The following is a 24,038-nucleotide window of genomic DNA, read 5'->3' as shown; positions in this document are numbered from 1 at the left end:
CATTTCTGTTAATCTTTGATCATGTTAAAAAATGATTCCTTCTCCTCAATTAAACAGTTTATAATCCATGGTAGTAGTTATTTTACTGTTACTTAGTTTCCTTAGCAGCTGTTTGTGACAAACTTTTGTCAAATGTTTAATGAAAGCCCAAATAATTATGACAACCAGTTATCCATTACCAATGGGTTATTATTGACATAACCAAGGAATTATTATAGATTGTATAGGTATGATTATTCTGTACAAAAGCTGATTTGTCTATGCCACCTCATGTAGTTAGAACAATAAGCCTTTAATTCTCCAGGTCTCTGAGTGCTCTTTGTAGGGAAGAGTACAACATTTGCTTTGATGTAGGAGCTGATCTTCAGGACTGTGCATTGTTTTGTTAGCACGCTAACTACTTCATTCTTCATGACTTTTTGAAACAAATTATATAAATATTTTAAACTGTGTGTACACTAACTTCCTGTAAACAATATTTTAGCATATGTTCTCTGTATTTGTTCACTATCTACTTGTAAATACTAAACCTTGAAAATGTTTACCTTTTTCCATATTCTTAGTATGATTTCTTCCTGTAAATGACATCTGAGAGCCATATCCTGATCTAAAGAGACATCAACTTATTTATTAGAAATAATTAATATTACCGTTACATAGCTTTACATGTCCATTGAACTGTAATGTTAATCTTCCGAATACTGTTATAAAATTTACCCGTTTTATAGATGGAGAAATGAGGCAAGAGATGGAACAGTCATTGAAAGGGCCAGGACATGTTGGCTCTTAATCTTATGTTAATTCCTTCAAAATAGATCATGCTTCTTCTCAAGAAGGCCAATGAGTTTATTCAGTTGAGGATAAGGTTGTTACTTAATGACATTGTAGTTCACATTTAAAAGGAAACGGAAGGAAAATCTACATGACCAGTAACATTGCTGCAGCAAGGGAGGTTCCTAACTGTCAAGGTGGTTAAACACAGGAATAAATCGCCTAGGGGGTTGTGAAATCCCCATCACTGGAGATATTTAAGAGCAGGTTAGACAGACCTCTATAAGGGATGATATAGACCATGCTTGGTCCTGCCATGAGGGCAGGGGACTGGACTTGATCTCTTGAGGTCTCTTCCAGTTTTAGTATTCTATGATTGCTGGACAGATGCTTACTCAATATTAAATGCTTTCCATTCCTTCTCTAAAAGTCAGTAAAATTCTTATTCTTGGAATAACTAATAGGAAAGGATACATTTTCATAAATGCAGAACTGATAATGATTTTTCATGACTGGGAGAAGGAGACACACAAATATGGGGTAGGTGTTATAAAATAGATCACAATATAAGGGGAAAAGATAAAAATATGTAAATAAATGCAGAGAACAAAAAGGATGCGAGGGAACATCATACTTAAATGGGATTTTACATCCCTAATATTAATTGATTAACCAGTTAAACTTAAAGGGGGAGAGGGCTTTGCCTTAGGGTTGGATCCAGGGTAGGACCGCCGCTAACAGGGGCTCCTCTACTCAGGGTGGAGTGCTCTCCGCCTGTAGTGGGCCTGCAGAGGGTGGGAATATGCTCAAGCCCCCACTGATTAACCCGAACCGGTAATCCTCGCCTATTAAATTAAATTAAATTAAATGAGGCTTAGTGGTTAACTATTCTCATCCCTACTTAACAAATAGGAAAGAGACCCTTCTATAAGAGAAAAAGAAGTATAAATTTAATATAGGAAAGAAATTACATTATATTTCTTAAAGTTGCTCGTATAGAAAGTAGGTAATGCCGTGGGGGGGGGTGTGTGTGTGTGTGTGTGTGTGTGTGGGTGTGTGTGTGGGTGTGTGTGTAGGTGTGTGTGTAGGTGTGTGTGTGTGTGTTTTAATTTCTTTAATTTGAAAGGTTGTGGATAGCTGGGGGATGGCAATACTGGTATTCTTTACCTGCTAGTGAATACTAGGGAAATCTTTTAAACTCTTCAGGTTAGACCAAATTAGATCTGTTGAGAGTGTGTAGAAATTTTTAAATGGGAAAATGTACTTTGTATGTCAGTAGTGGTATAAGATACTTGCTTTTTGGCTGAAATAATGTCTGTACCATTTGTTATATAATATAGTTCAGTAATAGAAGTACAGTTGTAGTTACTTTTTCTTTTGGGTAAGAATAAGGCAGGCAAAATATGGCCCACCAAACATTTAGACCATTGAACTCCTTGGGCAGGCTTCCTGGATTCTGTGGCCCCGCATGCCACTCAAAAGCAACTGGCTGCTGGGACAAGCATGTGTGTCTCCTCTCTATGTGCGCCATTTGGAGAAGGGGGAGCTGCGAGTCTTTTGCTTATGAGAGACTGTGTAGCTAGGAATGGGGGCAGGGTGTAGAGACTTCCCCATCGCCTGTGGGGTGTACAGGGCAGAGACATGCATGCTGGTCCCAGTAGCTGGCTGCGTATTGGACCACGGCAGCCAGGGAACCTGCCTGAAGGTCCCACTGGACCACCTACTGGGAGTCATCTATGGGAAAGGTCTCCTAGAGAGAGCCTATACCTGGCACCCCTTCCTGCACCCCAGTTCTCTGTCCCAGATCACAACTCCCTCCTGCATCCAACTTCGCTTCCAGGACCCCTACTAGGGATCTAAGCAACCATTAAAGTAGTTGATTACCCGATAAATATGCTTATTGGGTAGATGAGTAATGACTCGATTAGTTGCTGCCCCCCCTCTGCCTTGCTGCCTCTATCAGAGAGAGGCGGGCAGGGATGGGGAAGCCAGGAGCTGGTGCTGGGGGGAGGCTTGATCCCCGGGAGCTCTTCATACATTTAAAAGTCACAGCCACAGCAGGGTTATCTCCCGGGCCAGGAACTAACCACATCTGGCTTTTCAGTGTTCCCTCCCCCCTTGTTGACTAATCAAGTAGTCAATGGAAATTTCATTGACTACTCGATTAGCTGATTACCCACCATTTAACATCCCTAACCCCTACCCTAGGTCATAATGCCATCTTCACGTGTACCCCCAGCACCCTATCTGTACCCAAATTCAAACTTCCTCCTGTACTTAAAAGCCAGTTCCTCCCAGTACCATCTGCACGGCAGGACAGGGAAAATAGAGGTGCAGCGGGGAAATGACGGGCGGGAACTAAAGCCGTCCCTGCTCGCTCCAGTCTGACTGCTGTGCCTCTCTCTTTGAAATGTAGAAAGAGCCCTGTGAGAGAGGAGGAACGGGAGGCGAGTGGGGACTGCTTCTGTCACTGCTGCTCTTCTTCAATCAACTCTTACTACATTTAAAAGGCAGAGGTGCAGCGGGGATAGTGCTCGCTCCCTCCTCCCTTATCAACTAATCAAGTAGTGGATGGAAATTCCATTGACAACTTGATTAGTTGATTAATTGAAATTTAACATCCCTATTTCAAAGGGAGAGGAGAAGCGGAGAACCCGGCCAGAGTGGGGACTGAAGCAGTCCCCATTTGCCCCGGATTCTCCACTGTGCCTCTGCCTTTGAAATGTAGGAAGAGCTGCCTGCAACTCTGACTACATTTTAAAAAGCAGAGGCGCAGCATTTGTGATCGGGTGTGAGCTGGGACATCTGAGTCCTGGCTTACTCCCAGTCCCCCGCTACACTTCTGTCACTCTTGCCCCTGTGGAGATGGTGCTAGGAGGAACTAGCTTTTAAGTCTGCTCCCCTCCAGCACTGGCTCCTTCACTAGTCCTCCTCCCCACCCTACCTGATAGAGACAGCAAGGCGGGGTGGGGAGCAACTAGTCAATGACCCTAGTTAGGGACGTGAAAGTGTAACCATATACATGGTTAACAAATGACCCTGGGGTCATCAGTTAATGTTCATTATTGCACATGGGCTCCCGGTATGCACGAACCCATTCTCGCCAGCTCCCATGCGCACCGGTTCCTGGGGAGCCACCTGCGGCCCTGTGCTACTTACTGCATCTATATCAGAGGCAGCAGTGTAGATGAGGGCAGATGGGTGCTGGGTTAAAAGCTGGCTCCCTGCACTCTCTGACTTCCATACATGTGTAACCGCTGAAATTTTCAGCGGTTACATGATTGCGTAATTAAATATATTTTGACGCTATTATATATACTACTATTCTTACTGATTACTGAGTAAAGATTCGCTGTTTGTCAGTGTAACTTTAGAAATATTGAAGTGGAATAATTCTAATATAACTGGGGAGAGGGTTTTAAAAAATACTTAAGAAATTGTTTCTAAATACTCCTTACTTGTTAAATATTTTAAAAAGTGTATGTAGATTAATTCTTATTGTTTCCTGTTGCTTAGATTTTGAAGATGATGATCTTTATGGCCAATCGGTAGAGGATGATTGTTGTATTTCCCCGTCAACAGGTTAGTTCAAATGTTTATTTATGGAATTTTCACTTGGAAAAATATGGACAAATATAGATGACAAAATATAGGGAAGATTGGGATTTGCTGGTTAAATCTAGAAAGATAGCTTTGCAAATAGTTGTGGCAACTAAAATGATTGACTATCAAACATTGGATGATGAGCATTTAAGAAACATTTGATAAGATTATAACTTAAAAGATGAGATTATCAAATTGGTAAGTGTACAGTATAAAAGTTAACTGTGCGAGTATTAGGGGTGTTAAAAAGCTGAACTGCTGAACTTTACAGCGGTTATATGTTTACAGGTGACGGGGGGGCAGGTTGGATCTGGCTTTAAAGCTGGCTATCTACAAGTGTTGGGGCTAGCAAGTACCGGTTCCCGCCTGCCACCCCCTTTCCTGTGCTGCTGCCTCTGGGAGGCAGTAGCATGGGGGAGGGAGTGTGCAGCAGGGAGGGCGGCTCTGCAGGCGGGGTGGCGCATAGTTCTGAGGAGCCGGCTCCCCATGCATACTGGCTCCTGAGCTGGTACGTGTGGTGTGCAGGCTTTTAAAAGCTAGTGTCCCATGTACACCAACTGCTGCCTGCCCCCTCCCATCTGTCTTGTGATACCGAGATTGGGGGTGAGGAGGTGTGTGTAACCCTTAGGATTAACTGATGAGCCAAGGCTAATTGGTTCCTTAGCGAGTATAATGTAATGGGGTACGAATAGCTGTTCACTTTGTAGTTACTGTGTGTGTTTGCTATTTTTGCACACTTCTGTGGAAATTATTATTGCATCAGCATTTGTGGAATCACTACATTGTTTTTGCATGGAAGCCAGAATATTTGCATGTGGACAAGATTTGCTTTTCTCATTTAAAAAGGTTCAGCCATCCAGTGATAAAGTAGCAACAAACCAAGTGTCTCAAGAATCTGCTTACACACCATAAATACAATATAGCAAATTGTAGTAAATGTTCACAGACAACTCCTAAGCTGAAATTTCACATAAACTTTGAAAATTATGAGTAATGACTAGAGTCTAAATTTCGCAAAGCTTTTAAGCATATAATTTAGGCACCTTTCTTATTAAGGATGGGGTTTATACATTTTTCAAAAATGTAAATGTGTGCTAAGGTACTTTGAATCATGGCCTGAATTTGTAAAAATTAAAGCTCAAGAACAGAAAAATTGACTGAATTAATTGAATAAATGTTTATGAATAGGTAGTACATACAGGTTGACACTCTGTAATCTGGATTTCCCTATTCTGGCAATACCTCTGGCATCGTCAGAGTGACCACTGGGAACACTCATGGGAATAAGCTAGTGGGTTGGTGCCAGGAACTTTGCCAGACTAGAGGGCTGAGAAAGAGGAGCCCTGGGCAGCAGCAGTGCCACTGAGCACAACATGGAGCCCCTAGTCATCTGGGATAGGGTGGCAGCCAGCAGATCAGCTGGGCAGTATGCAGAGCCCTGAGCAACCGTGGAACGGCTGGGTGGGAGTGGCGCTCTCACACCCCAGAGCAACAGTCGAGCTGCTGGGATGGGAAGAGTACGGAGCCCCGGGCGGTACCAGGAGCTACTGGGGAGACCACAGAGCCCTGGGTGGCAGTGGGAGCTCCCTGGGTTTCCCAAAGCTGCCCTTGAATGAAAATGGCGAACTAGAGCCAGCGGCAGCCATAAAGCTGTATGACTACAGACCTTTTAGGAAAACAAAGCGGCGCAGGCCTGCTAGTAGCTTTCTCAAAGTGGGCCTGCAGGAACGATGCTCTGAGTTAATGATTGCAAAATAAGATTTTTTTCCATATTAATTGATGCACGCTGTTGTCATTACATGTTTTCTTTTGCTAGATTCTGTATTCAAACAATGGGATATTTATTTCAAGGGAAATTATTTTTAATATACTGCTCCTGGTTGTTGTAGCTGCTCAGTTTATTTACTCAAGACGTGATAAACCCTCAGCACTTGCTGAGCCATTAGAAGAAGAGTATGGCTATGAAGGTGCAGAAGAATCTGCCAACTGTTTTACATCCAGTCACCAGCTAACTGGAGTCGATCAAGGTAATTGTTAAGAACAATCAATCTTATTTTCATTCTACTGTGATTTAAAGACCCGAATATAATTAGGTAATTAGGAATAGTTAGTCAACCACAAACTGAGTCCAGTGATTAATTCAGATTTATTTACTATAATGAGGTCCCAAGTAGTTATCTTATATGAATGCAATACTTTCTGTATTTGTAAATAAGTTTGAGAAACTTTAATATTTTGCTAATGGTTGCATGAGTCTTCCAGCATATATTTCCCAAATTGAATTATCCATACAAGTTTTTCTTTCCATGTGTTTCTGAGGAAGAGTCTAATTAGTAACTCATCCTGTTCTCTGGTTTGATTTGGTGGTCTGTGAAGGACCCCCACTATTACGCTCTCCAGTACTTTGTTAGCACTAGCTAATAATGGGGAAGATAGGGCTTCTACAGTATTGTTCAATTGGCCACATTGCTTATACAGTACTACATATATCATTGTTAGTTGTTTTGTTAACTAACCTACAAAAATGCATATTTATCATGCAGCACCTATCTTATCGAATATATCTAAGTTAACTTTGGCCTGAATACTGGATCCTCTTTTTTGAGAGCTTCTGTACATTTCTACTTAAGGGGATCCGTGCTCTGCTTGCCTCAAGTTCACAAACCCTGTTGAAAAATGTGACAATGACATTGCGTGAGTAATGCCATTTGGTACTTGTATAATAGACTGTATGAATGAGTATGGTTGATCGTAACGTGATCACATTTGTAATGTGCAAGCTTAATAAAGTGCAGAGCAGTAATATGTATGGTTGGTGTTTTAATAGGGCTAATTTTGCAAAACTGAAAACAGTTATAAGCTAAGTCAGCTAGGTGGAAGAATTTAATCAGAAAAATGTGAATGAGAATTGGGAATAGTTTAAAAACACCGTACAAGATGAGTGGGGAATTGAAGGGAGTTATAAATATAACAAGAATAAGAAAAGAGAAACTAGAAATTGTAAAATGACGACAAGAGAAACAAGGAAAAATCTATGGTCAGCAGTGTTAAGGACAGCAAGGAGTTTTTAAAAACTTAGGAACAAAAGGACTCTTGGCAATGGTATTGGTCCATTATTAGATGAAAATGGTAGAATTCTTAATAATAATGGAGCAAAGGCAAAAGTGACCAATAGATATTGAGCCTGACACTAATGTTGGGCGAGACAAGGGAGCAGCTGGTGTGGGACACAATTAATAAAGAATTAAAGGAGGGTAATGTAATTAATACCAATCATCATGGGTTTGTGGAATAGATCCTGTCAAACTAATTTGGTATCTCTCTTGGATGAGATTACAAGTTTAATTGATAAAGACAATAGTGTTAGCATACACATTTCTCTTTCTAAAATGGCATTTCGCATGATTGTCACTTCTATCAGGAGAACTAGTGAAGAACTACAAATCCTAATGACTAATTTGCTATACCACGTTATATAAGCACTTTAAAGACTAACAAGATGGTTTATTAGATGATGAGCTTTCGTGGGCCAGACCCACTTCCTCAGATCAAATAATGGAAGAAAATAGTCACAACCATATATACCAAAGGATACAATTTAAAAAAAATGAACACACATGAAAAGGACAAATCACATTACAGAACAGAAGGGGGATGTAGGGGGGGGGGGAAGGAAGGTGAATGCCAGTGAGTTAATGATATTAGAGATGGGGAAGGGGAAATGTCTGTGAGTTAATAGTATTAGAGGTGATAATTGGGGAAGCTATCTTTGTAATGTGTAAGATAGCTGGGGTCTTTAAGTCCCGTGCGGAGAGTGTCGAATTTTAGCATGAATGCCAGTTCAGAGGATTCCCTTTCAAGTGCAGATTTGAATGTCTTCTGAAGTAGGATGCAGGTTAGCAGGTCATTGAGACTGTGTCCTTTCTGGTTGAAATGACAAGCAACTGTTTTTTCTTTGTGATCCTGTCTGTCTGTTTTGTGGGCATTGATTCTTTGGCAAAGGGTCTGAGACGTTTGTCCAATGTACATAGCAGACGGACACTTTTGGCACATGATATCATAGATTATATTTCTGGAGGCGCAGGAATATGTATTCTTGATCTTGTAACTCACTTGGTTAGGCCCAATAATGGTGTCAGCAGAGTGAATATGTGGACAAAGCTGGCAGCAGGGTTTGTTGCAAGGGAAAGTACCGGGGTTGGTATTAGTGTGGTATGTCCTGTGGTTGTTGGTAAGAATCATCTTGAGGTTAGGTGGTTGTCTATAGGACAACTCCCATCCAGCACACACCATACGATCCATCATCTATAGCCAAGCCCTTCGATACAACCGCATCTGCTCTAATCCCACAGACAGAGACCAGAAACTTCAGGATCTCTACCAAGCATTTATAAACCTCAACTACCCACCTGGAGAAATAAAAAAGCAAATTGAAAGAGCCAAACAAATACCTAGAAACCATCTACTACGAGACAGACCCAAGAAAACCAACAATAGAACACCACTTGTCATCACCTACAGCTCCCAACTTATACCTGTCCAACACATTATCAATAGATTACAGCCTATACTGGAACAGGACACTAAACTCCAAGAAGCTCTGGGAGACAGACCCTATAAACTTGATAAACTGTTCCTTGAACTTAGCTTCATGCTCTAATGATGGGTTTAAGAGAACTGTTTTATGAGTCTTGACCTGAGAATTCCTAAGGCTTTATTCCACTGGGGCTGTCCTGCTCACTAATCCCACACCAGTCAGAATATGCAGGGGCCATTGAAGAAAAAAGCATTGATTAGTACCCAGAATTAGCGATTATTTATTTGAAAGTTACTTCTGCCCCTTCACGCTTTCCTCCTATCTTCTTCTTTACCTGATAGTTCTTTATGTACATAGGGCTATGTGGTTCAGGAAAAGGAACTGAGGTAACTGGGAGCTGCACTCCCTTATGGAGACTGAATGTTTGCCAAAAGAGGGTGACCATTCAGCCCCAGCAGATAGGGTTTTCAGGAGAGGATCATAAGTTTGAGGTGACAGATGCATCATCCCCTCCCCCCCAAGTACAAATGCACAAGGTGGCCACAAATAGCCTTTCTGTAACCCTTGATATATGAAATATTTATTGTGGGACATGGATACTATATTATCTTAGTTTTATGCATTTAATTTCTCTTAAAATGGCTATTCTTAAAAATGAATATTTTAATTCTTTGTTAGATTTAGGAGTATATGCTTGCATGAGAACATTTGTCTTCTTATCTTTGCTACTGTTTGTCTGAAGGTTGTTCTTTGGCATGCCGGATGAATGGGACAGATGTGTATTGATTTACATTTTCCTTCCTGTAACTTTGTAATGGAAACATGATTTACATGAAATTCTGATTCTATAATTTCATATTTTCCTCTGTCATCTCAAGAGTTCTTGTCCATCATGTCAGTTTCAGTCCTGATTGGCCTGGAGATAGGGGAGTACAGGAAATCTTTTCCCACAGCTAGGGGCATGGGAGCTTAGTGGGAAGGGGGAGCAAAGGGGCTCCCCCACACCCAGACCGATCATGGTTTGTGTGTGGGGAAGCTCAAAGTGTCCTGGCCCTGCCTCTTCCTTTGGAGGCCCTGCCCCCCCCTTTTTTTCTCCATTATAGAATTTTACCTGTTGTCAGAAACTTTAATTATTATTAATCACTAGGGGGCTGCACCCCTTGCTCACTATGCTCACTATGCTCACCAGCCCTCCTTTTGCCTCCTCAGAGCACCGGGACAGGGGAGGTCATGCAGCTCCCTCCCCTCCAGAGCACTGGGGAGGGGTGAGGCTGCAGGCCTCAACCTCTCCTCCCTCTAACACTGGGGAGAGGAGAAGGGAAAGGCCATGCAGCTCCGGCTGCCCTCAGCACTTTCTGCCCCTCTCCTCAGCCTGCCATGCCTTCTCCCCCTCCCCCCACCTGCTGCAGCCAGAAGAGGCTCGCAGCTTCTGCTCCTCTCCTCTGGAGCACCGAGAAGGGGAAAGGGGAGTGGCTTTGTGGCTCCCAGCTTCTGCCCTCCCCTCCGAGCACCGGGGAGGAGGGACTCGTTTCATGTCCTGGGGCTGTGTGGCTTGCAGCTTCTGCTCACCCAACCAGAGCATGGGGAGGGAGGCTGGGGCAACGTGTTGCCCCATCCTCCCACTTACTTGAAGGGCCTAGGCTTATCAGGTAGTCAAGTCGGCTGCTCACATCCCCCTCTCCCCCCGCTTTGCTGTCTCTGCCCTCCTTGCTCCTCCTATTTTTTAAATGCAGAGCTGCAACAGGTTCTGCATTTACAATGTTGTAGGAGCCGGACTGACAGGCTGCCTGGCTCAGTCCTGGCTTGTGCCAGTCTGAGACCACATCCTGCTGTGGCACTTGAATTGAAAAGGCAGTAGAACCCTGGGGCAGGCTGCTCGGCTCCTATTACCTTTTAAATAGCAGAACCACAGCAGGGTTTGGATCCGCATACAGCATGAGCTGGGACTGAGCAGGTTGCCTATCAACTAATTGAGTCGTCAATAAAAATTCTGTTGACTACTCGATTAAATACCCACCTCTTAACATTATTAGTCTGTAGTGGGGTTCCTGGCTAAACAGCCAGATGAAGCATATTTCTGACCTTTTTAAAAAAAGTTTGATCTAATAAAATATACTGCCTTACTCACTTTGTGTGTCTTTTAAAAATAAGTAATTTATGCTCAATTTTAAACCGGTACTACATAATTTTTGGGACATTCATTCATTCTGTCATTGGAGATTTTTAAGAGCAGGTGAGACAAATACCTGCCAGGATGAAGTAGATAATATTTAGTCCTGCCATGATTGGGACTGGACTGGATTACCTGTGAAGGTCCCTTTCAGTGGAGCCCTGCATGGACACAAAAATTGTATCTGAATCTACACCTGGATCTTGCAAAAATGAGTGGATATCTGCATCATCAGATACCCACAGATAAAAAGCAAATATCTGCATTTGCCAGACTCTGCCTTTCAGTCCTATGGTTCTGTGACTTTAGTTTATTGTTTACAGGATTGTCCATCACGTTATTCTGTAGTTTCCATTCATTTCCTTTTAACTTCTGAAATGTATGTAATGTCAATAGAAAAGTCTGGCTTTAAATCATGTCGATTTTTACATTCAGAAACATGTCTCAAATCTAGGAAACATAAGATTTCGGATAGCTTTAATGTTAAAGTGTTCATCTAAAGCTGCTAGTATTTATGGTTATTCAGCTGCTAAGTCCCAAGGCTTGAAAAGATGCTGTTTACCATAGACATTAAATAGTGTCTGCAAACACTTAAAATGTTCTGTTAAATGGATATAATATGGGCTTATCAAATTACTTTGACTAATTTTAAGTTGAATAATTGCACTCTTCCATAATACTGTTCATGTTGGTAACACTTACTAGTTAAGTGTTCAGCCCTTTAAAGACAATTTAAAATCATTTCTCATACTAACGTTTGCTGAAATAATTGAAAAATTCTTCTGTGCTCGGAGTAAGAGAAAATGCCAGAGAAGAAATCAGGTTGCAATGATTTTTCTAATTACCATTCCTGCCTCATCCCAAATATGTTTTACACATTTTATAATTTTATTTTGTAGCTCATCTTTATTCGTGTCTTGACCAGATGAGAGAAGTGCTGGGGGAAGCTGTACCAGAGCGGGTGATGGTGGAAGCAGTGTTGAATAGTAAATTTGATATACAGAAGGCTTTGGATCTTGTGCTTTCACAAGACAGTAAGCAAAGTATGAAGACCAAGAATGAAGAAGCTGTGATTATGGGAAAGACAACAAAAGGTATGCTTTTATTTATTATGTTTTGGTTCACTGTCTGCATAGGATAATTCTGACTCGAAAACTGGAAGATACTTGGATACTGAATGATACCCATTGACTAAACAAAATATTTCTAAATACATTTCAGGATTTTAAGAAATATACAGAACATCTTTTAAAGGAAGCAGTAGTTTTTACTAAAATTAAAATCATGTTTTAGATTTGGTTCGGTCCCCTAATTTAAAATGTAAGCAATCACAATCCCCGTTTTCTAATATATACCTTAGATATGTTACTACTTAAATTATCCATCTGTTAACTTTTTTTGTTTTTTAATGTAAGACAGCAAATTTTAAGACATTTTAAATGTTTGCTGGTGATAGAGCTAGCACAATAACTGTGTGGAGTAAGACATCTTAAATGTTGATACCCATTTACTAACTTAGTTTCTTTTGGTGGATAATTGTAAATAATTTTGCTAAATGATTGAATATTATTACCTTTCAGAACTCACAAATTTGATTATAGCAAATTTGATGCAATGCAATTTTCAAGTAACATTTAGTAATTAAATGCCTTTCATGTTTTTTCTTGATTTTGCTCTTGCTGCCTCCTTAAAAATGGAAATTTTCGTTGTGACCATACATCTGTCTGAAAATTATTGGCTATTGTAAGGTAAGGAGACTTATTTTATTCAGAAACTTCCACTAATTCAGATAATTTGTCTGTCTTAATAGAAGACACTTCAGCAAACTCCAACATATCTGACCTCAGTAGCTTGACAGTCAAAACTAAATCACCTTGTTACTTTTCAACTTTAAGTGACAAAATGCTCTTCAAAGCTAAAAATTCTAATATATCCTCAGTTGAAAAGCAAATATTTGAATCTTTTCATAAATCTTCAGCTGTTCTATATTCTTCCCTCAGTAATGATTTGTGTGAGGAATCATGTTATGACTCTGTCAGTAAACATGTGGCAGAACAACTTCAAGACAATACTGGCACAGTAAGTTTGATTTCCAGCAATGAAAGCAAACTTTGCTTTACTGTAGGTGCTGAATTATTGAAAGCTAGTCATTCTGACAGTCCTCTCTGGAAGCAGTTGTACTGCAAGGAGCCACAAGACTTGAAATCTTTGCTGATGCAGGATGATTATTTAAGTCTCCAAGACAGGGGACTATTTAGGGTCCAAAATTCTTCAGATCATAGTAGTAAGAGAAGTATGGATAGTTGTCCTGGCTTAATGAGTGCTGTAGAGAAGACTGAGCTTTTTGAAAAATTTCCTTCGTTTCTGTCAAGTACTGGGCAAAACATCTCATCTTCAGAAATGAGTAGTTTGCCATTTTCAAAGTCTGGAGGTACATCACTGGCTGATCTGCTTCAAGAGCCCAAGGAAAGTAATTCAAACCACTGTTGTTCTTTGTCTGATCTTTATAACCAGTCATCTACGAGTTTTACAGATTTGAAATTTGAATCCTCACCATGGTCACAACTAGCTGGTCAACATCAAGCTGCAGCTGGGATGTCAGAATTAACAGGATCTCTGTCGTCTTTGGCATTTTCTAAGGCTTCTCCAGTAAGAGAACTGGAGAATTTATCACTTTCGGATTTAATTGCAGAAACCATTGAAGTAGATAAACCTCAAGATGCAAAAGACTGCTCTAGATTCAGTATAGCTGAAACGTGGCCTTCTGCAGGAGTAAATACAAACATTGATTTAAGTGTCCTTATAAAAAATCCAGAAATATCTTCACAAGCTGTAATAGGCCAGTCAAATACTATAGTTCCAGAAATGAAAGTTTTAAGTTCAAAGCAAGGAAAAAATACCATTTTAGCTAAAGGAAATAAAAAAAGAAAAAAAGGACACCTTTCTAAGAGCCAGGATCTTTCTCTCTCGTGGATGAAGGGTCTCTGTGCTAGACCTTCAGCTTTTGCTTTAACTTTGTGTCTCCGTTATCCTACAAAAGGCTGTAAACGGCACACAGTTGATATACACAAGACTTTTCTATATAGTAGGCAAGTACAAGAAGTAAAAAATAAGGAAATTAGCCCTTCAATAGTAATAACACCATTTGACTTTAAATCAGCATCTCCTGATGACATTGTGAAAGCTGGACAAAAAAGAGCCTTTACAAGAGAATAGTGCGAAGTAGGGGAAAGAATTAGTAGTTATCCTTCAGAGTCTTTTAAAATGATTTTTAAAGTTTTGTATAGACAGTATATTCTACATTTGATAATTTTCAACAAAAAGTCAGTGGTAATTTTTTTTGTGGACTTTTAAACTGTTGCACTGAGTGTCTATATATTTTTTTTCATATTTTTCATCAACCAAGATAAAACACCTTAACTTTCACAAAGTCTTAATCTTTAATATGTAAGAATTGAACATATTTAGGATGCTACTATATAAAAATACATTTCTAAGAAAGAAAAAATAGGCTTAATTAAAAAAAAAAATCCTAGATTTACCATTCAGTTTTCCTGTTTTGTTATACTGCAGAACAAAACCTAAAGTAGTTACGGCTATGAATTAATTTGATTATGTGTACTTAAATTTAAATTTTAAGATTTCTGGTACATTTCATAATTAAATTATCTTGTGGCATGGTTTAATGCCTAACTGTTGCTAATTGCATTCTCAGTTTCATTATTCTTTTTTATAATTGTTTGGTCGTAGTGATGTTACTAATCTCAGAACTTTATATCATGTACACACTAACTCCTTCGTTTAAAAGAAATAACCCCAGAAAAATCAATATTGACCTCTATATCTAATTTTAAGCCATTTGCTAGCTTTTGGTGGGACCAGACTTTAAGATGGCAATGGTAGTGTAAGTTAAATTTGCAAATGTATCTGTTAAAACATCCAGGTATTAAAACTGGGCATTTAAGGACATTGGAAAAGGGGGGGGGGGGAGAGAGAGAGAGGTTTTTCCTCAAATTTTTTCCAGTTTGAACCCATCACTTGTTTTAAGTTTGTTTGAAGTGGGTTGGAAGAAAAACTGCTCCCCCCACCACCCCCTGCCTAGTGAAAAGCCCAAGTATCAGGACAAGCTATAGGTGCTATTTCTCCTTTTAGGAAAAAGTTATCTTTAAGCAATAGAAATGTGGTAATTTTACATTCTCTTTATAGTTTGAGCCAGTGTTCGTTATTTTGAGCCTTAATAATTGAGGCCAAAGTTAGGTTTTGAACTTTATCTAATTGTCACTGGATTCTGATGCTGTCTGTAAGTAGTTTGTATCTGTACACAGGTGTTTGTGTTTGGCAAATTGTAGTACTTTTACACTTGAATCTATGAGCAATCAGTCAGTATTTTCAACAGTCACGCTGCAGTATATCCTATAACCCCAACTGGAGCAGTTGCACAGTCCAGTCTGGGAGTGGAAGTCTGTTCCCATCCCTTAAGCCCTGGCCCCTTCTTGCCACCTCCCCATCTGTACCCCACATTACACCCTGTCTCCCAAGAGATGTGGCTTCAGAGATTACCAGTGGGCCTGGTGTGGGACAACGGCAGTGGGCAAGCCCCCTTGCACTCTCTGCAGTGGCGGGAGCCATATGGAAGCAGAGTGTACTCGGCAGGCATACTCACTTCATGGTGCTTCACTTCCCTGCATCTCCCAACACTGCAGGAAGTGCTGGGAGGGTCCCTCCCCACCTCCAGGAATCTGAGGCTGAATCCCTTGGGGGATGAGATACAATGGGAGTAGAGGCCACGGTGGTGGCAGAAGGGAGGGTGGGGGAAGGTTTGGGGGACAGGAACAGACAGTCCCCTCTCCAGCCTGCTGGTACTCACAGTCTGGATTGTGCAGCTGCTTTGGCTAGGGGTGGTCCGTGGGCTGAGAGTTTTAAGAACCCTGCTATAAAGGTACTATTACTACTAGAAAAATAAGCTTGTTCATACTTTACCATATCTTTTCAAATATAACTAGGAAACTATTATTTAAATAATAAATTAAATCTTAATAGTAGAGCTTTAGTAAGTTGACTATAAAAAAACCCTTAATATTTAGAATTATTCCTTGCTTTAATTAACTATATCAGTTTAGTCATAAAAAGCATTTGAAAGCACTGGAATGCAGGTTTCATTCACTATATATTGTTTTGTTTAGCTGGTAAACTGTAAATTGTCACTCTTTAGGAAATTCTTTTAATATGTATCAGACTTGTTTTTATTGAAGTGTTTGATTTTCTAACCTCCAGAATAGAGTTTGTGGTTCTAGTGCCTTGTAATAAAGATGATAGCACTGTAGTGTTAATATTCTGACTAGTGATCTTGCTTTATTTTTGTTTAGGCTCCCATATCCAGAAGATTTTAGGGGCTTTAAGTACTTTAAAACATCATTCCCATAAAAATAGGTAGTTTGTTTAGATAACTAAAAGAGCAGAAGCAAAACCCAGCATCCTTCTATTTTGCTTACAAATTGTTTTCTCCACCATAAACTAACATGGAAAGAATTTCTCAAGCCTTGTCCAGAACGATGTCACATTCTCTCCAATTATGAGAAGAACTTTCCCATTTTATACCAATAGAGAAAACACTAGATGGCTTTTGTTGCCATCACAAGGTAATCCCTCAAGAATACTAACTTTTATCATTTAAGATTCATAGTAGAAGCTTCAGTTTTACTTCCTGAACAATAAGTAAGCAAGGTAGATCATGGTGAAGTTGTTCACTGGCTCAAAATACTGACTGAATAGCTCAAAATGTTTTTTTTTAAAAAAATCTTCATTCAAGTTAGCTGTTTTCTGAAGTCTCTCTAAATATGAACAGCTTTTTACTTGATACCCAGACTCTATTTTAGATTTTAGGTCTTACATGAAGAAATTTGTGCAATAAACGTATCTTCAAATTTATTCTAAATGGGACAGTGAGAAAAAAAGTTTAATGTTTTAATAATTTTTTTAAATGGCCCAGTGCTCTTTAGTTTAAGTGATTGGGTCTTTTCTTGTTCCTGCTGTTTCCTGATGGTCTGATTTTCTTATGGAGGTGTTATCAGTTTCTGGTGGAAGAAGTGCTATTATATTTAGTGGAATAAATTGTTTCTTAGCTTATGTCTTGTCTTCCCCCTGCTCTAGCTAGTCTTACTTTGCTGTCTCTGTTCTCTCATTTCCTCGTTGGTACTCTTTTCCTAAAAATTTTTTGAACGTTAAATGCTATTAGCAGTTTTAGAGCCAAATTCTGCACAAATCTTACCTGCACTAAACTCCTGTTGATTTAATCACAGATTATGTGCAAGTCCCTGAAAGAATTCAGCACGTAGAAACCAGTTCTGCAATGATATCTGCAGATAGTCCAATGGGCCCACGCAGAGCCTTATTGAGTTCAGTTGGATTCTAAACTCTTGTTGGAGTCCACCCACGCAGATGTCATTGCAGATTGGGGCCTCAGTGCTTACCTTTACATGTAAGTAATATTTCTTATGTCTGTTGCATTGGCACTGTTGATGATCCTGAAGATGCAATGCATAATATTGTTCAGAAGGATAAAAATTATGCAGCATGTGGTGGGAAATGTCTGCACACACTGTAAATCTGCAGCCTAAAATGATCTTTTAATAAATATGAGCAGAGTAAAATTTTCAAAAGTGACCAAAGTGATACCCTGCATCACTTAGGAAGCTATCTCTTATTGAATACAGTGAGATTTTGGGTCCTTTGCCAGTTAAGCACTTCAGAAAAATTTTACCCACCATATTGATTAACTAAAAGATAGCCGGTTCCTGTATTTCTGAAGCTGAAACTGGTGTACAAATGAATTACTCAATAAGAACTATGTTTGTGGCTCACAGAAAAGTCTTAATTTTCTTAAACTACTGCATGGTATTATGGCACCTTGAATTTTCATATAGGATATGTTTTTCGTTGATTGCAAAAGTTTCTAGCTAATTAACCTTAAAATCTGTTACTGAAATCCCTTTTTGTTTACATTTTATATAAAATAGGGTGGTGGTTTGTTATAAATATTTCCTTAATAGTTTGCAGCCAGTCTGTAACTTGACATGTGTATATGGGTCACCTGTACTAATGTCTTACATATTGATATTCAGATTTTTAAATAGTAAAGTATGTGTGTGTCTGCACACAATGTAAACATGAAAGGAAGCATTAAGCTACGTGGAATGTACTGCTTACAGCTTTCAGACTGTTGTAAAGTATACATCTTTTGTAAATTGTTTTACATGTATTTTTTTAAAATTAAATAAGTCATTTAGTATTTTTAATTAAATTTGTAAATACTGCTTTTCATTCTGTAAAAAACACTTTGTAAAAGACTGATTAAACACATAATTTCTTGCTAACAGTCTGTTTTGTACATTTTGTCACTATTAGGAGTGTACTAGCCACTTATTTTGAGGGGTAGGCTCTCTAGAATGTGAGTTGATTTGGACAGATGCCCCTGTTTCCATAGAAGTTTCCACAGAAATGGCCAATACTATGCAGACAAATATATCCACACATGTGGAATCCAGATGCAATAAAGGTGTTAGTGTTTTTTTTAGAAATATATTTGAGAATATTTGCACTGTTAGATTATGGATAGAATTTTTAGGCTTCTCTAAATTCTAAATAAAAAGGGAACAATATTAATAAAATAACCATCTAACTGTAAATGCCAGGTATAGAACCTTTTCTTTGTTCTCCAGGCTAATCTATACTTCAAGCTAAATCAGCATTGTTGCGATCAATGCAACAGTGTTGATTTTAGTGGGTGTGATGAAGACCTGCTAAATTGATGGGAGAGTACTCCAGCTTCATGAGACGTGTGAAGTAGGCCAGCAGACAAGCGTTCTTCCATTGACACAGTGCAGTGTAGACACTGCTGTAGGTCAACCTTAGTTATGATGGCTTCAGTTACATAAGTTATGTAACTGAAGTAGCATATCTTAGGTTGACTTCCAGCTTTAGTGTAGCCCAGCCTTCAGCCCCCAGTGTAATATACAGTGTATCAGTGCTATTACATTTAAGGTTGTACAGATGTTCAGACATTTATAACTGTCAGACACTTTCATCTTGTAGGCTTACATTTTCCAGGCTTTTGTGTCTGCCTCTGGGTGTATTTGTTTTGGAAAAATTGAGCAAAATTAAGAGTACAAAGCAAGTGGAAAACTAACTTTCTCCATTAATTAAAAAATAGACCTCTTTTAACAGCCTGTGTGTAGTTCAGGAAGATTATATTACATATATATAGAGACCAGTTATAGTACTTGCCTCATTCTCTATGCATTTTGCAGGGTAAAAACTGCACAGCTCCTAAGGTGTATAGACTCATAGACTTTAAGGTCAGAAGGGACCATTATGATCATCTATGACCCCCTGCGCAATGCAGGCCACAATCTCACCCACCCACTCCTGGAATAATCCTCTCACCTATATCTTAGATATTGAAGCCTTCAAATAGTTTAAAGACCCCAAGATGCAGAGAATCCTCCAGCTGTGATCTGTGCCCCATGATACAGAGGAAGGTGAAAAACCTCCAGAGCCTCTGACAATCTACTGTGAAGGAAAATTCCCTCACGAACCCAAATATGGCGATCAGCTGAACCCTGAGCATGTGGGCAAGACTCACCAGCCAGACACCCAGGAAATGAGGTGGTTGTGGAATCTCTAAAGTGTGCTCGGGCAAGATTCCTTCTTTCACATTTTATTATGAATGTGATACAGAGCACTTCATATATCTAGTCAAATGCAGTAGTTGCATGTCATGGAATCTTTTTCTCTGACAAAACTTAAGATTTTCATCCAACTAACGAGAAATTAAGGTTGCATGGTGAAGCATTCAAAAGCCAGGAAATAATAGATAAGATTGCACATGCATCCTTTCCCCCTCTCTCATTCAGAACCTCATGACTTTAGGTCAGCTCCTGCAGGGAGCCCCAGTTGCCTTGCCCCACCCACATGCTGCTCAAAAACGTGGCTGTGGGGTGGTTTCACTTTAAAATCTGTGAGCCCGGAGAGGAGGGGGAAAAGCTTTAGGAGCTGCTCCCATCCCCAGCACAATTGGCTGGCTTCCGGCCAGAAACTGGCCAATGGGTGGTGCCTGTTTCAATAACAGGCAGCCATGAAGCACAAGGAGCTGGTAGTTATTCACCGGCTGCAGCCATGTGCTTTATGTGGCGGTGGAACAGACCGGGAGGCTGATTCAGGAGTAGGCTGTTAAGTCTCCTGGCCAGATCCTGCCTCTGGCACCCCAGCCCCTCCATTCCTCAACCCTCTGCCCCCTACTCCACATACCCAAATCCTCTACCTACTTCCTGTACCCATATCTCGTCCCAGATCTGGCACCCCAATCCCCTGCTCAAATCACAGTCCTTTCCTGCCCTAGCTCATGCCCCAAACCCTTGCATCCCCTCCTATACCCCAATTCTCTGCCCTAGAACACAGTCCAACCCCCTGCACTGCAGTCCAGTGCAACAGGTCACAACTGCTTCTTTCACTCAAACTCCCTCCCTTATCCCAAACTCCCTTCTGCACCCAGCCCCCATCCCAGACCCCGTACCTCCTCCATTAATATCATGGAAAAATGTGGCCCTCAACCACTTTCCATATTCTTGGAGTGGCTTCCCAACAAAATTGTCAATCCCTGCTTTAGGTGCAGAATCTCTGCCACTCTGCCATTTGATCCACCAGTTATTTTCAGAGAGAGATTGGTAATTTTGCTTTTGGGGTCTTAAGTTACGGTTCAGGGGTATTTTGATGGGGCAACATTCCTAAATAGGAATAGAGTATCATTGACATGATTGTCAGTTTTGTTGCTGTCCACCAGACTCAGAGTAACAACAGTGAAAATGGTTAGTGTCTTCATTTTCACTGTGTTGCTGCTCATAGTCCAGGGACTGGCAATCTTTGACACAAGGCCTATCAAGGTAATCCACTGGTGCAGGCTGCAAGACATTTTGTTTGCATTGACCATCCACAGGCACAGCCCCCTGTAACTCCCAGTGGTTGCGGTTTGCCTCTTCTGGCCAGTGGGAGCTCTGGGAAGCAGAAGTCAGCATGTCTTTGTGGCCTGCACTGCTTCCTGCAATTGCCATTGGCTGGAAATGATGAATTGCAGCTATTGGGAGCTCTGTGGGAGGAAGAGGGGGACCTGTCTGCAGGCAGTCAATGTAAACAAAATGTGTAGCAGCTCGCCAGCAGATTACTCTGATGTGCTTTGTGCCAAAGATTGCCGACCCCATCGTAGCTCTTCAACAAGCAGCAGCATAGACACTGGAGTGGTTTTTAGGCCTAACAAGAAAATGAAGCAAACATAAGGGTTATAAACTTTTTTTAAATGAAAGTTCTAATTTTACAGAAATAAACATCTCTTTTCACATAGGGAGGGTTAATCTGTAATAGATAATTGACTTCTGAATGCTGTCCCAGAGTTAGGGTCCTACCAAATTCATGGTCCATTTTAATCAATTTCATGGTCATCAGACTTCAAAAATAAACATTTAATTATTTCAGCTGTTTACATCTGAAATTTCAGAATATAGTAATTGTAGGGGTCATGACCCAAAAAGGAGTTGTGGTGCAGTTGCGAAGTTATTGTATAGAGAGTTGTGGTACTGCTATCCTTACTTTAGTACTTTTACTAGCAGCGAGACTTTCTTCAGATATGGGCAACTGGAGAGTGGTGGCTGCTGGCTAACAGCCAAGTTTTGAAGGCAAAGCCACTGCCCAACAGCAGCGCAGAAATAAGGGTGGCATGGTATGGTATTGCCATTTTTCTGTGCTGCTGCTTCTGGTAGAGCCTTGAGAGTTGGGTGCCTGCCAACAGCTCAGAAGTAATAGTGGCAGTACTGTGACTCCTCCTCCCCTAAATAATTTTTGTGATCCTCCCATATTTGCAGAAATTAAATTGACATCATATTTATAACTTCTGAGAAATCTTGAAAAAAATCACACTTTAAGCATATTTCTAGTCTGAAAGCTGCTGATGTAAATATGTCTCTCTCTTAGTCAAAATGATATGCTCCCTAGACATATTCATTTTCATTTCTACTTCTACCGTTTAAGTTGTTTTCATTGCGTTTTTTACTTGTTAGCACTATAGAATGAACATGCACGCATACAAATATATACACACACACACACACACACACACACAATTCTATTGCATCTTGGCCCTCAACAGAATTGTAAACTGCTTTCTTATTGTAAGATTTTCAGTAATGCATGAACCAAAAAAGGCAGATCTCTGGTTAAATTTACAGGATTGCCCCCACTCTCAAAATCTTGTCAATCTTCTTGTCTACTCTTTTCTGCTTCCTCTATCCAGGAAGCACCTGTGATTGGCCATTGGAGAAGTAGTTCTTTCTGCAGTTTTATCACCAACTTCAGATTCATGCTACAAGCCTTGTTTGCCAAACTGTTTTGTCCCAACTGATTTGTTGGCCCAGTAAAGGACCTCACCTGAGTATTGAGCTAGTCACTTAGCTATAATTTTTCAAAAGTTCCTATGTAAGTTTGGTGTCTATATTCCATTAATAACTTCTTGCTTCACCTCATCTATCCGTAAAATGGTGATATTAATTTGTGGATCAAATCTGCTGTGATTGAAGCAATAAAATTGTAATAACACTGTATCTATTTTGACAAAATGACTTTTTAAAGTATATTTTCACTTTAATATGCTGGTTGAAGGTATTGTGTTAATGCATAATAATTATTAATGTATAATGCTCTAGTATGTAGCACTATAAATTGCATGGTAACAGACAATTCCTACACTAAAATACTTAAATCAAAATAGAGAAGACAAAGGTTTGGCAAGTAAATAGAGAATTGAAGAGGCTTGCCCCAACTTCTGACAGCATGTCATTAGCAGAGTTGGGAATAAAGCCAAGGTCTTTCTTTGCAAACCAGTTCAGTACCCTATTCACTCATTCTCAGTTCTTCTCCAGAAAAGATACAGACTTTACAGGGGAGACAGTTCTTCATTTATTAGTATAACTAATTATTTTAATTATTAAGTGTCAGGTATTCTGGGAAATATACAGACATATTGGAAGAAACATTTTCTTCCAATATGTCTGTATATCTCCATCATACAGATGAGGGTGTGGCAGTGGGGATGGACTGGTCAGAGATGAGGATGCAACATAAAAGCAGAGTAAGCAGATGTGAAATATTTATAACAGCCTTCCTCTGTCTCAACCCCTTCTCTTCCTCTTTCTTTATATCAAAACCAGTCCCAGTTCTATTCCATAAACCATTTCAGGCATATCAGCATAGCCTACATATGACAACACACTAGAATAAGAAACAGCCAACTAAATATCACAGAAGAGCTTTGAACAAATCCCTGCTGCTTACCATAGTGGTTCTGACTTAGCTGCCTGAGGGGAGTTTCCCAATCCTGGGACAGACACTTAATGGTCTGGCTTTCATGTTTCTGTATGTACATTGCAGTTGCAACAGCTTTCTATTCTAAAGTGCAGTGTAGTGGAATGCAAGCTATCTTTTACAATTTGGGAGTTAATATGCAACTTAAAAGGTGGATTAAATGGTTAAAGGGGAGCCTAAAATGTGTTATTTTAAAAGGGAGCTGTATTCTGGAGGAAAGTATATAGTGAACTTCCTCAAGGATTAGTATTGGGATCAATCTTTTGCATTTTCATTATCTTGACCCAAAAAATGGGAGTGTTCCAATCAAATTTGCAGATGACACTAAGTTAGCAGTCACTGTTAATGTGGAGGAGAAGTGGAATATCATGGAAGATTTGAATGAGCTTGGAAACTGAAATTTTAGAAATGTGAACTTTGGTAGTGCAAGGTCATGTGCACAGTTAGAAACTAACAACAAATTTTTTTTAATAGCAGTTGGAAACAAAATAGGAGGAGAAAGACCTGGTTGTATTAGTATATCACAGGATGACTATGAGCCATCACAGTATT

General features: G+C 39.9%; 1 protein-coding gene across 2 annotated transcripts in view; it reads left to right on the top strand.

Annotated features, from left to right (window-relative positions):
• The window catches only part of HBS1L (HBS1 like translational GTPase), a 113,012-nt gene that overhangs the window by 6,666 nt on the left and 82,308 nt on the right, over nucleotides 1-24,038 (top strand). Inside the window, exons 2-4 of one of the 2 annotated variants that reach the window (XM_075924223.2) lie at nucleotides 4,288-4,353; nucleotides 6,191-6,401; nucleotides 11,981-12,175. In XM_075924223.2, coding sequence (XP_075780338.2) covers nucleotides 4,327-4,353; nucleotides 6,191-6,401; nucleotides 11,981-12,175 — 433 coding nt within the window. In that variant the 5' untranslated portion in view covers nucleotides 4,288-4,326. The remainder of the gene's footprint in view (nucleotides 1-4,287; nucleotides 4,354-6,190; nucleotides 6,402-11,980; nucleotides 12,176-24,038) is intronic. The other variant, XM_075924222.2, reaches the window with a different exon arrangement.

The sequence above is a fragment of the Pelodiscus sinensis genome, chromosome 3 (genome assembly GCF_052426305.1).
Source record: "Pelodiscus sinensis isolate ZL-2025 chromosome 3, ASM5242630v1, whole genome shotgun sequence".
Classification (NCBI taxonomy): domain Eukaryota; kingdom Metazoa; phylum Chordata; order Testudines; family Trionychidae; genus Pelodiscus; species Pelodiscus sinensis.
This window is presented reverse-complemented; position numbering and strand designations above follow the sequence as displayed.